This window comes from Idiotropiscis lumnitzeri, chromosome 21 (assembly GCF_059441095.1).
Source record: "Idiotropiscis lumnitzeri isolate Australia: NSW breed Sydney's pygmy pipehorse chromosome 21, RoL_Ilum_1.0, whole genome shotgun sequence".
NCBI classification, from domain to species: Eukaryota; Metazoa; Chordata; class Actinopteri; order Syngnathiformes; family Syngnathidae; genus Idiotropiscis; species Idiotropiscis lumnitzeri.
In genome coordinates this window covers 4043068-4060612 of record NC_142411.1, presented here as the reverse complement: position 1 = coordinate 4060612, position 17545 = coordinate 4043068, and the positions used below count along the sequence as shown (strand labels likewise).

Genomic DNA, 17545 nt, shown 5'->3' with positions numbered 1-17545 from the left:
ACTTGAGTAAATTTAACACAATTTTTTTTTCATTGAATGTCTGGAAAAAGCCCAAAATTTAATTTAATTTAAAATTTGATATGTTATCAAGGTCTTTTTTGAGAACAACAGCTGTATGATGTGGCCTAACAGATGGCACAGGTACAATACACGAAATGCACACGCACGCACACACACACGCACGCACACACGCCGAAACGTATGCAAGCTTAAAGAGACCTCATTTACATGGCCATCATCTTCCCGTTGTCTCGCCTCTCGTCTCGAGCCGCTCTGCTCGCTCGCCATGCCCTTCGGACGGGGGGCTGAGTGGGACCACCCTGGGGAGAAAATTGGGAGCGGGAGATCACGTTACTCCCCAAAAATGCGTAGGGCCTACAAAAGCGCAATGAGACAGGCGGGTGACGGAGACAGGGCTGCTGGATGGGAGAAGGGTGGGGGGGGCAAGCTTGGGGTAACAGGAGAGCACATGAAAGAGTGCATTAGTGATGGGGGAGGGAGGGTGGGAGATTGATTGGGATGGAGGGATGACGAGTGCTGAGAGGAGGTGAACGATGACTGTGTTTTCCTTTTATTTGTTGTTTTAAACTTGATTCTTTCAGATTTCAATCTAATTATTCATACTCATTTGTGAATCAAATATATTGTTTTCGTTGAAATTAATTGAAGGTGGACACAGTCGCTGATGCACCTTTAACCGTTTAGGAAACAGCACCAGCTAAACTCAAACAAAACAAAATGACAACACTCGCAAGGAGTTGCTGTAAGCCACTACTCACGCCCAGACGCTCAAACCGACTCCAGCTACTGACGTCACATTTCAAAAGGGAAAAACTGATTTGATATCCTCAAGATTGTAAAACGCGAACCTCCAAAGTGTGGTGCAAACGTGCTAACCACTAGTCCACCGTGCTGCGGCGTTATTAAGTCAACACTTGCATGGATGCATAAATCTTCCGCCCGGCCCCAATCATCCGTGTCTGTGTCAGCATCCATTCAAGTTTACGTGCAATCCTTCATTCGGCTCGACATTACATGCATTATTAAAGTGATAAATATCCAATGGCATAATTATACTCGTGTAACTGGAGTACGGGTGCGAGCAGATGATACAGAAAGGTTGGAGTGGAGGGCATTCAAGACAATAAATAAAAAGACTCATCCCTGCTCAAGATAATTAATTGTTCCTTGTAGAAACGCACTCCATGGTTCCAACGAGTCTCCCTAGGGGGCGCTGTGAGTTAGCTTGGACATTTAATTGTAGTACACACACACACACACACACACACATTGAGTGCCTGGTTAAAAAAGATGAAGACATTAACCGTAACCTGATGCTGAGCGAGTATTGATCCACACTCAGGAGGATTGGAGAGTGAGAGAACAGCGGCCAGCATTTCATCTCAGCACTTGACCATTTTGATGTGCGTGCGATCGATAGATAAAGAGACGCTGCATAAAATCCGCACAGAGGCTTTTACGTCTTTCCTCCTGTGAGGTCCACAGTGACACTCTGCATCCATAACATGACACAGACCAGACTTGAGTAGCAATCAGTCTGCGTGTGAGCGTCCAAACGGCGGCCTTCGTGATTATGATTGGTGAGGACAACGGGATGCTTAAACTTCTTCACCGATTGCCTGCCGCAAACGCCAAAGAAAACAATAGAAAAAGTCGGCGAGGCGTTCAAGTGCTACGAGTGACTGTTGAAACGGTTTGTTGAGGAGATCCAGATCACAGGGAGCGAAAAGGACACCAAGTGACAAATAACACGAAAACTCAAGTACGTTTTTGTCATGCCATATGCGCTACATACTTGAAGAAATAATACAAACTGTTTTCCTGTCACTTTTCATCACTTTGTCATTTTTTACTTTTGGATGAACTGACCCGGAGGTGGCCAAGTGGCCTCGTCTCCATCCATTCCCTCCTTTCCACGTTTTCGTCCCACTTTCCTTATTCTCTTTTGTTTGTTTTGCTTTATTCTTTCATTAGTTGAAACAACATCGCAGGCATTCCAGCTGTAATACCGTTGAGATTCAGTGTCTGTGGGGTTTTGCGGCGAGAACGAGAGAGAGAGAAAGAGAGCAAGCGGGTGAGCGAGAAAGCCTCAAAGTGATTCATCCCTTAAAAGTACGTCTCACGCGACTCCAATTATTACACCTCACTCCGACGTCATGGCAAGTCCAACGGTAGGCTACAGTAGTGGGTTTATAAATGACAAACATTTCTTTGGGCCTAAGGTCAAACGAAGAACATACACATGGAATAAAAGTGACTTCAGCTTGGTTATGAAATGAAATTTGAACAAGACTTCACTTAATGTAATTACAACGAGTCTTTTATATTTGACAGGCCACGTGTTTGTTGACAACGATGCCAAATTTTGATGACTCAAAAATAATTGGCCGTGCTGCGCTCTCGAATGGTGTGGGCGCTGTTAAAGTATATACGCTTGAAGCTGAGAGTGGCGGGAATATATCCCACCAGGTGCGGCTTCCCTAACAACGAGGCGCTCTAAAGCAGCCACGGCAGCACCGCTCCACATGCTGGCTGTCACGTCAGACAGAGAGCCATAATTGATCATTTTGAAGACTCATTTTATATACTTGGTAATTTTTTTGGCGGCGTCATTAACAATACTGGTCTCTGTGGTGTGTCATATTTAAAAGACATATTTAATATCACTTTAGAGGGATTTGAATTCAAGTTGGATTAAAGAGTGCACACATGCTGCAAGTCTCCATCTTCATGGTTTGGACATTTGACAGGTTTTCGTGGTCGCATGCAGTAATAAGGCGAGCGACGCATCCAAAAGAGAACATAATACACGTGAATATGAATTAGCATGACTGTCAAGACACTTGTGTGGTGCAACTCAATCTCCTTCCCACACTCGCAGAGTAAGGTGCATATATTCGATTCGCAGCAGTGAAACTCACAAGCGATTTGCCCTCTCGACTACCTCAGCGAAAGCAATCAGCCAGTTGCCCGCCCGGGCGTGGGTGGACTCGTGGAAACTGTTCACGTACTTAAACATTATGTCAGCCTCTTTAAAGTATAAAGCTAAGGGCCCTGGAACAGGCGGCAGCAGCTCGCGCCTTTCTCCAGAGCATCGCAGTAAAACCCCGAAGCGACCATGAAGGATGACGGATGGGAAAGAAAGTCATGCGCGTGATACGAAAATGCATAATTAGAAAAGTGGCTGATAAAAGCAAAAATGACTTTTTACTCTTGTACTTGCACATTTCAGACCGGCACCGACGGCATGGTATGTAATGAGATTCAATAAGAGATGAAAATTCTGCCTCACTTTGACTTGTCAGGTAATATGAACACCATTTATTGTGGTTGTCGAGCTGATGTTTACTAATACGCTTGTTGTATTGCATGTCATTTCGACGTGATATCTTATTTTGAACACAAAATAGTTACAAGTGTTACTGGAGTGGCGAAGGACATTACAGGAATTTACGAGGTGTCAAATGTTTTCCTTTCTTTCTGCATGTAGCGGCTCACTCCGACAATTAGGGGTCATTAGCCACTTCTACATTGCCAGTAAAAAGCTTTTTTTTTTTTTTTAACAGCGGCGCTGTTGCGTACACATGGTACAGGCATGCACAGGTGTGCCTAATATTGTGACCAACGTCCAAAGGCCAATACGAAAAAATGTGAGCCAGGTAGAAAGTCTATGCATGGGTGCCCGAAATAACCCTCATTTGGCAATTGAATTTGGGTAGGGCGGGTGTAATTGCGGAGCAGGCTGGCGGTAGTAATAATCATAAATCACGTCTGAAACGCTGCCATGTCACATGCCGGGCTGCGCGACTAATGGCCGGGCCCATCTTTCACCGGGTATTTTTATCTTTGCTCCCTGACACTCTGGACTTTCTGGAAGCGTCCTCTCGTTTTACGTCGTCAGCACCTCGGGCAAGCGCGAGCACGAGTTCCGTGCATATCTATAAATACTGACGAGCTGGCGGCCATTTTCTTTTTGGCCCGGCGAAAAGAGGGAGTGCCGTGACTCGCTTTGTGGCGTTTTCGCTTATGGCGCCCACCCCTTGCAAGCGACGGCTGGCCTCACAAATTGAGGTTCGCATATGCCGCCGTCTTGAAATTCCAGTCTGACACCTCGAAAAACACCTGGACGTGCTTCCTTTGTGCATCGTGTTCTGCCAAGTGTTCTAAGCTCGCCTGACATGCGGCATCCGAGGCGCTGGGTCGCCACTGCGGCTTCCTGCTATTTCGGGCTCTGTCATGGCTTGTGCTACTCATTTCTTTGGCCATGACGCGTCAATCGTGACAGATACTGGTTTATAGACTGAAGGTAAACTTTTTTTTTTTAATTCATATCCACACACCATCAGACTCCTCAATAAAAAAAATCTATGAACTACATTGTGCAATATTTTTCTCATGTAAACCTGCTCACTTGAAGGTTTATAGTACCTCTGCAACCTACAACACCTTAAAAATAAAAATCTCAGAAAAAACACACTGTACACGCAAACAAATCTTACCATAACCTAAGGGAACTCTTTTTGATGACGTGTCGAATGATTTATTTGCTTCTTTTCAGTAAGTAAAGGAGTTAAATGAGTACTTCTACTTTTACTGCAGTATTTATCTAGACAGGTATCAATACCTATACTTCAATACAAAGTGTGATTATTTTTGCCACCGGTGCTTACAGTACATGCCAACATTACCTATTGCTGTGCTTCAGCTCTGGATGCTGCAGAACTGTACACTCCAGTCTCCACTTCTGCCATTAGCCTTGTCTCAGATGTGATGCGTCTTCGCCACCCTGGTTAACAGCAACGGGCTGAAAATGAATATTTACAGTGGCGTCAATATATTGTGTGTCTCGAGTTAACTTCAAATATTAACAACATAAAAAGGTTTCACAACTGTGACACTTGTTCATATTGCTGTAAGTAACAAAGGTGGGCAATGTGTTACTGTCAACTTAAATGAAGTGAAGTCATTCAAACTGACACTAACACTTGTACTTCTCTCATTGGAATTGTCTTTGAAAGATCTGTCTGAATGTTTGAAATTTTACTCAAAAAAATAAGAAAAGGTCCATATAAAACCATCAAAAACTCTATTTGAATTAGTCCGAGGTCTTCATTAATTTACTGATAATGAATAATAAATAACAGGATGTTAGCAAGCTAGCTACGCAGCTAGCAAGCTTTTATAATAAAACTAACCAGTTAAGTAAAATTAACCAAAAATCATATGTATAGTGTGTACTATCTGCAATAAAACGCAATTATATCAAATAGAAAGCTAGATAGGAAGCACAATTTGAAGACTAACAGTGGTGTATTTATATCATCTCGATGATCTCCTTTCCTTCCCTCCCGCGTCCATCTTGAGCCCGTCACTCACTGGTTCAGCAGAGTCTGCATCGCCACTGCGCACGCGCAGTGGGACTCGTCACTTGGTCAATAATGAAGTTGCCTCTAATGGCTCTTAAGCAGCCCGAGCGCCTCCGCTGCCTCCTCCAACTTGGATTTGCCGACTCCTAGCAAAGTTGTGTCGCGTTGCCGCCGCCGTCGGCAAGCTCGCTTCTTTCTCAAAGTTCAACTTTGGCAGCTTGTTGGCGTGTTCAAAGTTTGTTTGGGGACTCAGCTCCTAGCGGCGATGTTGTAAACAAGTCAGTGACAGCCTGCGAGCGGCGCGTCATTATGATGAGCTGCACCGGCAAGTAAACCGGACCCGGGACCAGACTACTTGCTGGCACAGCGCAGGTAGAACGGAACATTTATTAATCTGTGTGCCGTTTAATAACAGTGTGCTGGATAAAAAAAAAAATAAAATAAAAAAAGCAATAATAATTAACAAACCTCTGTGCATGTTTTTTTTTTAATGTAACGAACAAACAAAAATAATTAATACTATATCATATAGATGTATAATATACACAGAATGTATCAAATGCAATTTTAATTCTTTAAATGATTACTTACAAATTGCTTTTAATGGATTTTATAGTGTTTATCAAACATTTTTTTTAAATTGACAGTCATATTTTATTATGTTGAATGACATTGTTAACTTTAAAAGTGGCCAGTTAAATATTTAACTATTGAACTATTGTTTCAAAATTAAAAGTCATTTCAATAATGAAACCATTTAACAAAAACAAACAACAATGAGCAGTTTTTTTCAAAATTAAAATTTCAAAAGATTAACTATTACAATTATTTATTTCTAAATGTATTTTATATTTCTCCATCTGTCATATTTATCATGTGAAATTTACTGACATTTGCTTTATTTTATTTTTTTTTATTGTTGGCCAATTGGGCAATCGAATCAGAAAATAAGTTAATATCTTTTGTCCACTACACTTTTTTTTCAACCTTACCACATGGCATGCGTGGGTCAGATGGATGTGTTATAATGTGCCTATCTGTTATGAGGTCATATCAGCAATCATATCCAGTGTTTTGGAGTAATATCACTCGGTCTAAGTGAAAATATGTGCACAAGGAGGAAAAAAAGCCTCCCCGGGTCATTTCTCATCCCACGTGGCATTTGTGTTCCTACCTGATATGTAGGAAACGGGAACACCTCGGGCTCTTTGGCCTGCCCTTGACGACGTGACGGCGTGTACGGGGGCCACCGCGTCCTAATCCGCATGCTGCGGGATTAGATTTCACATGCGTACAGAGCAGACATAAATTCAAGGGCTATAGACGCATAACTGGGATGACTTGTGCAGATGTCATTCCTCGGCTCTGGAACTAAATTATTGTGTGGCGTACTAATATGATTTATACTCGCCGGACTTTTTGGAATAAATGACCTGCATGTGTGTGATATAAGGGAGCGGTTTATTGTTGCAAACCAACTCGGAATCAGCTATTAGTGTCTTATTTTATTTTATCTTAATATATGATGGTTATTGTTGTGGTTGGAGTTTTTTTTTTTACGTCAAAATATTAGAAACCCCTCTCAGAAAAAATGCAGTGCAATTCTACACCACTTCTGATATGACACATTTTGTGAAATAAATGCTTTCAATAATAATCGCTGTAAAGGAAGACTTGATATTATTATATATTTAATATAGATGCGAACATTTTTATGAATATGATTTTGTTTAATATGATTACAATAAAACATTGAATAAATAAAATACACCCGTACTGAAAGGGAACGTTTTTACAAAAGTGGAGTTTGAATAGCAGTGTGGACACTTCCCTAACTTTGGTCGGTGTCCACGAGGCGACCTTATCTCCGTCCAATATAATTAAGAAATTCATAATGCGAGTCACAATGACTTTGAATTTATACGTGCCGTCGAATCCACGCTCGTCCTTTCACCGCAACCTCAGCCTGCGGTTTGTTCGACATATATGATCACATCGTAGGCCACTTTCTAGTCCTCCAGACCGCCCCCCCCCCTCCCTCTCAATCAGCGTACCTTACAGTGAGAAATAGAATTCTCTCTTGTGGGACTGTGGAGGAAATGGCAGGCATCATTGATTCTGCGCGCAGTGTCAGGTGACCTCTAATCCCCGTCGGGCCAAATTGAGGCGGCGGGAATGAAACTAATGTAAGCCTATTATTTAAACTTTTAATAGAATGTTAATTTGATAGGAATTTTAATTAAAGGCAGTTGACTGTTCTCCACAAAAAAAAAAAAAAAGGTGAGGGTGTGTCGAAGAATTATCGGCGGTGGTCGTGCGCAAATCAATTGGCTTGACAGATGCATTATTTTCTTGGGTTTCAGCCGAGGGGGCAGCTATGAAAAATTAAAAGGATGCCAGCGAGTTTGACTGTCATCGAGCAGGAAGATGTCAGTCCAATCACATTTATGTACCCTGCTCGAGTGAAATTGCTCACCGTGCTTTCAGAAGGTAGTTGACAAGCAAAACTTGCAGCTCAAATAGAAATGCCATTCGCTCCAAATCAATGGATGGAATGAAATTATGCTGCTCCAGTTACAGTATGATTGCCGTAGTTGGTTCTTTGCAGAGGATAAAGAAGATACGGCCGTGAGTTTTTTTTTTTAATATTTCCTGTCTATATATTTTGCCTCACTATTTGTGTTAAAATATCCATTGCTCTAGAGTTATAACTAGCTTGTGAATGACAATTTCTATTGCGTGTAAGCATCAAGAGAGCGCACTTGACTCGCCACAGGCCTTGGTGGAGGTCTTCATTCTCTCTCCTACTGATGGTGACATCCTCATAGTGATTTAGTTAGCGGGCATTTTGTCAAAACAGATCAGCAAACTGTTTTCCATTTTTCTTTTTTGTTTTAAATGCAAACATTCCATCGCATCCGTCTCACCTTGTCACACAATCACGTCACAATGCCGTCACCCGGTCAGTGTTCTTGTCCTGGAGTGTGTCTGTGGGCCAAGCGCGCGGATCATTTACGCGTCTCCCTTTTCATTGTTGATATTTACTTGTGCAATTATCTCTCCGCTTGGCCCTCGGCTGAAGACGATACGCCGGCCGGACGGCCACCTCCCGTCCGTCTCCTGTTGCTCACACATAAACACACTGATGGAACCCCGGACTGACACATCAACACACGCACACATACACAGAAGATAAGTGTTTTGGCGCGTTTCAACCATGTTGTGTGGAGTGAACATTTGGCTTTATTACAGTGCACCTTGCCGTAAACCAACAACCCATAAAAAAATGCTGCACGATATAGCGGGGGGGGGGCATGAATGGTGAAACACAACATAGCAGGGGTTCAAAGTACTTTGCAATCGCATACATTTTTTATTATCATTTTTTTTTTTTAATTACAGTTGTACGTGTGAGGTTCGAAGGCCACAAGCCATGGAGGCCTCACAGGACCTCAACGAGCAAATGGTAAGTTATTACTATGTTATTACCCATGCACGTGTGAGTGTGAGAATTTAGTGTAAAGAAATCAATTCAATATTGCAAAGAAAAAACACCCTGAGCAATATTATATAATTAAAATTATTTTTAAGGAATGCTTTTGTGTGTATTAACGACAAGAAAAAAACAAGTTTGCACTTTAGTGTCCAAGTGGACACAAGTACACCGTAGCGCTCCCCCCCCACGCTACAATCCGTGCTTGACATCAGCACTTGCGTTGCCATTTTGCTTATTTAAAGATTGCACACGTATTGTTGGGAAAATGATTTTGGCGGTGAACAAGGTGTGCTCACATTTCAAAGTCGTTAGTTCGCTACCAGAACAGGTGTAATTTCATCTCCTCCATCAAGCCTCGGTCTCCCCCACTCCACCCACCCTCAGACACGGCAACACCCCCCCTGCTCTGACCTGCCAGCCTGCACTGTAATAATAGCGCAAAGTGGGCCACAACACATCAACTATGTTGTTTTTCCTGCACTTTTTATGTTGCCCTGCGAGACGCCGGCGGTGTGGATTTCAGGCCGACCCCGGTGGACCGCTGTCACTCAAACTTACAGTGGGCCAAAGAGAGGAGTGGGGCTGGGAGAAAAGAGAACGAAATAGGTCTTGTTATTAAATATTAATGCCATGATATTCCTCAGTTACTTCATCCGCTTGAAATAGTCCAGTGACATCACTTATAATGTGAATTTGAGCTTCCAATCGGCGACATTGATTCATTGTTAGAAATGAGATATCGGTGAGGGCACACAGATTTCAGTTGTTTTTACAAAAGGTGAGCTTTAAGTCTGATGAGAGAACAGTATTGGAATGTTTATTAGTTTTGTGGGAATAAAAGATTGTATCTGGTTAGGAATGGTAATTAGATATAGAGAGAGATAGTTGGCTCGACAGCTCGCTATGATAATCGAAAAAAAAAAATCATCCAGAGTTGGTAATAAATATAAACTATTTATACATATGTATAGCTTGTACAGCTAGCAAATTTATTGCCTTTTATCAGCTACAAGTTTCTCTGGCAATGTAGTTTACAGGGTAGGAGTCTCGTCCACATGGATGTAAACGGGCGGGCGAAAAGTTGTATGCAGGTCGCTTCAGGGCAGGGCGATAAAAAGAAAATCCTCCGCATTGTGGAAATGTTAACCAAGGCCAGAGGAAGCGTTCATCAAATGAACAATGTCAACTTATCAGATTACAATATCAGCTTTCTGTCAACATGTTGTTCAAATGTTTGCGCCGTGACAATTTCACAGTTAACTGGGAAATTTGCCTTACCTTTTTTTTTTTTTTTTTTTTTAAATTTGAACTAATTAGGAACAGCACTTTAGGAAATTCACTTAAGCAGAACATGAAGAGAGCGACAACTGCACTTTTCCGTTGTTGAACGTTCAACATTCAGAGTGAAAGTAGCCAATTCGTTCATTGAAAAAGGTGTGTCTCGGGTGACCAAGAAAACAGAGCTCACACACAAAAGTTTCGGGGAGTTGTCCGTTGATACCCGATACCCCCGACTTGCAAACCCACCCCCTTGTCCTCCCTGCTACCCTTTAAAGTCCCTTCACTTCCTCCCCTCTCCCCTCCATTTCCCACCGCCGGCCGCGCGTCATCTGGGTTGCGGTCTGAGGGCCAACCTGCCGTCTGGGGTCCCTTGGGGTGGCCTAGAAGGAGCCTGGGTCCGAGCCAAAAGTGGTTGCTAATGCTACTTTTAGCCTGTTTAACTGTCCCGCTCCACCTGTTGTCACGTACTTGTTTAGCTGCGGCGAAATGGTGTTAACAATTTTTTTCCCCCCGCCGTGTGACGATAATGACGTCTTCGTGTCAACTATGAGTTTGATTTAGCATTGACGCGAGCTAGAAATCACTCCGCGTTTAAAGATCTCTTTTGACTAAAATGGCTTTTTTGGGGGCGTAAACTACATCATTGCGCACCCACGAAATGTCATATCATGCGAGAGTTGTTTACCCAAGACCCCCTGTATCTTCCTGTCTTGTCTAACTTTTCTAATGGAACGCCAAATAATTGCGAATCCCATGTGAAGTGGACTTAGTATTGACACTTGTGGAACACCAATACTGTCGTTTTTGACTGTGACATCCGGCTATTTTGAGATTCAGGTAGAGCAGTGGAATTGTATGAATTTGAATCCTATTATTTATTGACTCCAAACAATCTATCTTTGTTCATCTTTCTATGCCACTGATATAATGACAAGCAGAACAACTAATTGCACCTCCACTCCAGTAGGTGGCAGTGGCGCTCTCATTGCTCGTATGCGCAGCGAGTATTAACTCAAAGGTGTAGGTTTGTTTTGCAACGGAAATGCTATTATTTATAGTTGCGGATGGTGTGTTGGGGGGGGCGAATTGTTTTCTTTCATGCTGGGGGGGGTGTATCAGAAAATAATTGAGAAGCACTGCACTAACACACGCTTTTGGCGTAGTAAATGTTAGGATTTTTTTTTCTTAATCCATGGCTTCCACATAGAAAAAAAAAAGTCACCAAGATGGATGCGGGTGGGACGAGGTGGTTTTAGTTGTCGCAGTTTCCCTGTGGCGTGTTGGGAGAGGCGCGCAGTATGGCAGCTGTCCCAGCTTGTGTGCGAGCGAACGACTGCACGGACCAAGTTAGAAGAGGCGAAGGGGGTCAGGTTGCACCCCTCTTTCACCCTGACAGCCCCATACAGTCACACTCGCATAAACATACACGGAGCAGCGTTGGCTAAATACGAGTGAGGCCCACCCCACTCGTCAGAATTGCGCCGGCGTCATCGCCATTTTTAATTATTTTATTTTAATTTTTTATTTTTTTTTTTTAAATCTGCCCAACGACAAGGAGCGCAGCCGCTTGAGAGGAGAGCGGCGTGTCACGCCGAACTCCTGGCATCTCTCGAGTAGGCGCGCTTCAGTTTCAGCCTTGTGTACAGTGATTCTCGTAAGATTGATGCCTAGCTGACAGCTGAGAGTCGGCCTTCATGCGGCCGCGCTAATCTGAGGGAGCTTTTTTAATCTGAGAATCCGTTTAAAATGTTTACCATATACAGCGGCGCCATGATTTATGATTCCATAAATGAAGGTTTTCAATCTTATTGGTTATGTTTTGAATGCCGTTTGTTACTCGGCAAGATCCGTCATTTCTTTTTTCGATCCCGTGGACAGTTTTCATTATTGTTGTTGAATCTTTTGAAGTCGCAGCATGCATTAACATATTTTTTTTTATATAATTTCATGAGTTTGCTGTTTTAAGAAGCCTGAGGAGTTGAGCTGCTGCCATCATTTTTCCTCCATGCTAATTAACTTTACACTCGGTTTTGCTGACACCCATGTCACTCACCATGCCGGGCTCCGTCTTTAGATTGCAAACATGGCGACCACAAGTTGTCCAAAAAATAATAAGATATAAATAAAGTTAGTCGTAGTGGTTCATTTAAAACCAATTTGTTTGCAGCTTTAGCGGGTCGTTGAAGAAACTGAACGAAAAACGCTTTTCTTTAGCGTTTCTTGACATCTGAAGCTGAATTGCAAGAAATCTATCATTGCTTAGCCAACGAAATTCATTTTTAGATATTCATCCCAAATAAAAAAAAAAAGATTGATTCATAGGTTTATTTTGATTTCAGTGCATCAACTGTGTTCATTTTTCCAGTTGCTCACAGAATTTATGGACAACCGGGCATGCATCGCCAGTTCAACAATGCTGCCTTTGTTGCGTCCAACAGAAAAATTTGGTTTTGGTTTGCCAGTTTCTCGATGACCCCCTCCCTCCCCGCCCCGCGCGTGTGAACCTGACACAACACCCTGTAAAACCAACCTTGTCAGTCTTTCGCTTCATTTTTTTTGGGAAGGAAAAAAAAAAAAACAATGTAACATGATAATTAGCTTGGCGCGGGCGAGCTTTCAGAGGCGCTAGAGCCTCGCGGAGGCGCGAGGTCATCGGGTCAGCGTCGACCGTCAAGCACAAAGCCTTCGAATGACGCGCCAAACGGACTGGAGAATCCATCGAGAACGGCGGAGAAAAGCAGCGTGGGCTTTCTTTCGAGAGAAACGCACCAGACAGGAAACCGCATGATATTTGCGCTCGAGTGTCTGCTGAGTGCGTCAAGGTGTTTGGCTCTCTGTTTTACGCATACGCTCGCGGCGACGGCGGCGTGGGATGGTTGAGGTCATCCGAGTGGAGACTGTCTCGAAGATTGCCGTCTTTATTGATTACTCAAAGACTTTTCAAGACTCGGGCGACGTGCTGCCAGATTGTGATTTTACTCCGACCTCACCTTATGTTAAACCTGGCCAAGTGTCCAAGACTATTTTTTTTTTTCATTGTCTTGTTGTTGCTGGGAAGGAAATCAAGTTGCAACAATGGCACGTTGGTTACGGAAGAACCAGATTGACTTGCTTGCAGCGAGAACTTCCTCTGCTGCTCCGCTGCTGGCGGATTGGATTTCTGTCTGTGCGGCATAGAACCGCAGCGGTATCGGGAGCGGATGTCGGGGCCAGTTTGCCGTTGACCTGACTCTTTATGCAGACAATGTGGCAAATGTTGGCACTTTTTTATTTTCTTTTTTTTTTGCATCATCAGCACAGCAGCAACTAATGTTCTTTGCGCAATAGATTAATGACCTTGCAAAATGAATTCAGAAATCTGTTTCTAAATTTATTATTCATGCAAATACTGAGAACCATGTAATAAATTTTTTTAGGTAGCATTTAACTGTTCTTCAATATTTTAATTTTGCGAGTGACGCGGCGTTAGAGATGAGTCCCCCCCCCCCATCAGCTGTCATTTGGTGCTATCGTGCCTCATTGTTCGCCCCGAGTACGCGCAGTTCACAGAGGGAGCATGTGGACAGGGAATTTTAAAGCCTCATTTTTCTAATAATTAAAATTTGGCTGGGCTTTTAACAAGACAGAAGATATTCTTTTAACTTGTGTAATTCCCGATAACTCCTCGGGGAGGTAAAGTCCAATATGACTGAGGAGCAAGATCATGTGTGTCTGCAGCAGCAGCAGCAGCAACATCGTCATCAATAATTGAAGCTAATGTCATTAGGTCTGAGCTCCTTTTCAGACGCCTTTTAATTAAATGATGAGTGGCCTCCCAGCTGCCTGTTAAATAATGCGTCTCGTGACATCACGACATAAGGTAGATATCCTTTAAAAACATCTTTTGAAGCCTTGGGTGCAACAGACAGGCGATAGATCGCTTTGCTGTGCACACACACACACACACACATGCACACACCATCTGCTCGCAGCAAAGATTCAATATAGGAGCTAACAGCCAGCTGTTCCATCGTAGCAGGCTGTTAAAAAACACTTCATATCGTCTTCCTAATAAAATCACTCAAAATACCGTGTGTGCGAGTTAAAAACGGGGTCGAAGAGTAAGGGGAGGAGGTGTGTTAGTGTGAAAGTGGAGAAGAAGGAAGGATGGAAAGTCCAAAAATGGGACAACAGGTAGAGCAGACAGCCAGGTATGAGGGGCCCCTCAGGGGGGGTTCCAGACTGCCCATAAGAACAACGCCCTCCATCCTCTGTGATCCTCTCTTCATCGTTTACCAGCCTCCCGAAAGTGCCCCACCCCCTCCACACACACACACACACACTGGCAGGCTGCTTGTGTATCGGATTGCCGTCTTCACAATAGAACCGTCCCACTTGGCCACAGGCACACAAAGACACAACGAAGACCTTCATGACACATTTTGTGACATACTTCTGACTAATAAGAAGTCACGACCCGACTCCATTGGCCACATTATCAGCGACACATGAGGTGTTAAAAAAAAATAAAAATAAAAAATCTGACTTTATAAAGATCATGCTAATTTTGATTAACACTGTCACGGTGTTAATTTAGGCTGCTTTGAAAATGCACTGCATCATACTGTTGGTCTGATGTACGGAAGATGTTTTGTAAAGCTAATTGTGATTTTTAACTTTAAAATATTGCAGAATGTTATCACATCAGCCATTCCGAACCTGAGACGTTTTGTAAAATGTAATGCTGAACACGTTTGACTCGTGTTGCAAAAGGTTGTGTTCGCAGATTGAGGTTTGGATGTTGAGGTGCTCACGGGGCGGTTTGTTAGATTTTTTGGGGTGGGAGGATGTGGTTTGGGGTCTTGGCGCGGGTGCGTGGGGGTGGAACTTGTGCAGTGGCTGTGGTCAGGTTCAGGGGAAAAGGGGGTCTTTTCGGGGGCTGACGTAAAAAGAGTGGTGTTGTGTTTCCTCAGCTTCCAAACGGCAGCAGCAGAGAACGGGCGAGCGCTGACCGTTCCACTCCCTCTAAGTCATGTTCCCGCCATGAAAATCATATGAAGCACTTCATAATCAATATTAAATAATTTTTAAAAAAAAACTAGCTAGCTCTCCCCTATTGGGTGTTTTAGAGCGCCTCAATGCTAGCCCTGAGTGTGCGCACAACACAGTGAGAAAGGTGGAAGCGCCAAGTTTCATATCTCCTAATTGCTATTCGCCACTTATTCGTGAAGTGATGACATGTTCGAGGTGACGATATAAAATGTGACCCCTACCGGCGAGGCAAAATGGAGGGAAACAACGGAGTCATTCATCTTCATGCCCAATGAAATTTAGACAATCTGTTCGATCTGCAAATGTTTCTCCCTCTGTCTGACTTTGCTGCCATATGCGCGTGTGCGCGGGTGAGTGTGTCTAGTCATCCGTGAGCCGGTGTAGGTTTCCCCTAAGTGTGTGTGTTTTTTTTTTTTTTAATCACTCTCATCAGATTAGCCTGGCAGGGGCAGTCGAGGCCAAACGCTTCACAATTAACAACGCAGAACTGGCGCACACACACACACACACACACACACACACACACACATCCATCAGTTACTTTTCATTTGTGACCATTGAGTAAAACGGCATTAAATCATGTCGCTGATCCGCTCACTCTCTGGAGCCCCAATCAAGCGATGCGTACGAAGACCACCGGGGCAATGACGAACACTCCCCCCCCCCTCGCGCAAATTGACTGAATGCTCCTTTTGACATTCAAATTGTCAATTTGGTCGCTCTGTAAACGAGCTTGACGTCTAACAACATCCCCGTGCCACCTTGACTGACCAAGCTCGCAACTTTATTTGCTTATCTCCCCCCCCCCCCCCCCCCCACACACACACATCCATGATAAAATATAGAATAATTTTCACTTCTCTCACTGAATGGCTGTTGAGTGTCTTCCATACGTCAGATAGCGATGTCGGGCAACAAGTCAGTTTGCCAACAATTTTCGCACCATTGTCATCTCATCGGGGCAATTTTCCAACAAAAGATTTGAATCCTCTGGGGGTAAAAAGTCTTTTCTTTTTCCCTTGACATTCCCGAGGTGGCACATTCGTGTGAACGACAGCGGCGAAAGCGAGCTCGGGACGACTAAAGCGTGAGTTTTTTTTTTTTTTAAACCTCCTCCCTCTTTTGCTCTCTTGTATAGAGTCCTAGTGCACCTGAAGGAAAAAGAAAAAGGGTCATTTTTGGACACATAAAGACGAGGGATAGTTTTACACCTCCCCGGGCTGGGGCACAACTGCTGGGGGCCGGGTGGGGCAGCGGAGGCACAATGTATTTTACATGAAAGGAAGGGGATAGGGTTACCGCGGTGATAAGCACTCACACAAATGGGGAGAGAGAACCGAGTGCTTCGAGCGAGGGAGGCTCAGGGGAGTGGAGGGGGGGGGGGGCGACAGGTAAACGTGTGCGCCAAAGACAAAATGAAGTGGGACAGCATCTAGGAAAGACAGAAATGAGAACAGCCTCAGCTTTTGCATTCTGTCGTTTTTGTCTAATGGGTTTTTTGTCAAAATTGTTTCGTACATCTGTTCGGTTTTCTGTCCGAAAAACCGTGACACATCAATTAATTTCCCGGAATCAAAGCGCTATGACATTTAGTTGTGACTCAGTCTGCCTTTTGTTTTTCATCGTCCCACGCAGTGATCCGAAGCGTTTCGTAAATTGGGGGTAAAGGGGTCCACAGAGTACGCGAGGTAATGCACGCGTTCACCCCCAGGGGAACTTGAGCGGGGAACGTCCTCTCAAAAATCATAGCTTGCTTTCATTTGCTTTTAGTCAGACTAACCTTGACAAAAGAAATAAAAAAAATAAACGGGTCCTCAAATTTTGTCTCGGGTCACAAAGCGAAAGCTCGACTGTAAAAACTCACAAGTTGGCACTCGTAAGCCGAGGTCCCACTAGATTTAGTAGCGGTGTTAAATAGCGGAGAAGTGCGTTTCGGTCTGCTGGAAGACAAACGGCCGTGTTGTTGTCGCGGCGTCTCTTACGAACACTTGAAATGGTAAAACATCAACAAAAGTCCGCTTGTCATTTACGCGTCAAATATACGACCCGTTTTGTTTTCTCTCCTGTGATACACCCACGCCGTGCTACTGTTTTTTTTTTCTTCAGGCATGTTTTAGGTCACCTCCCTGGCCAGCCTTCTCCACTTGCAGTGAAAATATTTCATCAGGGATGTTTTTTGGGGGAGGCAAAAGACGCCCCTCGCCTCCTCCTCCCTCCACAAGGGCTCCCGCCTGGCTAAGAATGAAGCGCTTGAGTTGTCCTACGCTTTTCGCCGACACCCCTAATCTCTTCTGACACGTCGTCCTCCGTGCGCACACGTGACCGCCTCGCCAAAGTGTTTGCGCACATG

The 17545-nt window shown here is 43.8% G+C and overlaps 2 protein-coding genes across 3 annotated transcripts in view; one reads left to right on the top strand and one right to left on the bottom strand.

Moving 5' to 3' along the window:
* tbpl1 (TBP-like 1) overlaps positions 1-8505 on the bottom strand; it is a 31789-nt gene extending 23284 nt beyond the window's left edge. The window contains exons 1-4 of one of the 2 annotated variants that reach the window (XM_088285576.1): positions 8315-8505; positions 6562-6655; positions 4710-4825; positions 220-320 (exon numbers count right to left, since the gene is read on the bottom strand). The gene's annotated coding sequence lies outside the window, so the exon portion shown is untranslated. Of the gene's footprint in view, positions 1-219; positions 321-4709; positions 4826-5325; positions 5390-6561; positions 6656-8314 lie in introns of those variants that run through there. The other variant, XM_088285575.1, reaches the window with a different exon arrangement.
* The window catches only part of eya4 (EYA transcriptional coactivator and phosphatase 4), a 29727-nt gene continuing 17648 nt past the window's right edge, over positions 5467-17545 (top strand). The window contains exons 1-2 of the mRNA XM_088285569.1: positions 5467-5759; positions 8790-8853. Of these exons, the coding sequence (XP_088141695.1) occupies positions 8821-8853 (33 nt within the window). The 5' untranslated portion in view covers positions 5467-5759; positions 8790-8820. The remainder of the gene's footprint in view (positions 5760-8789; positions 8854-17545) is intronic.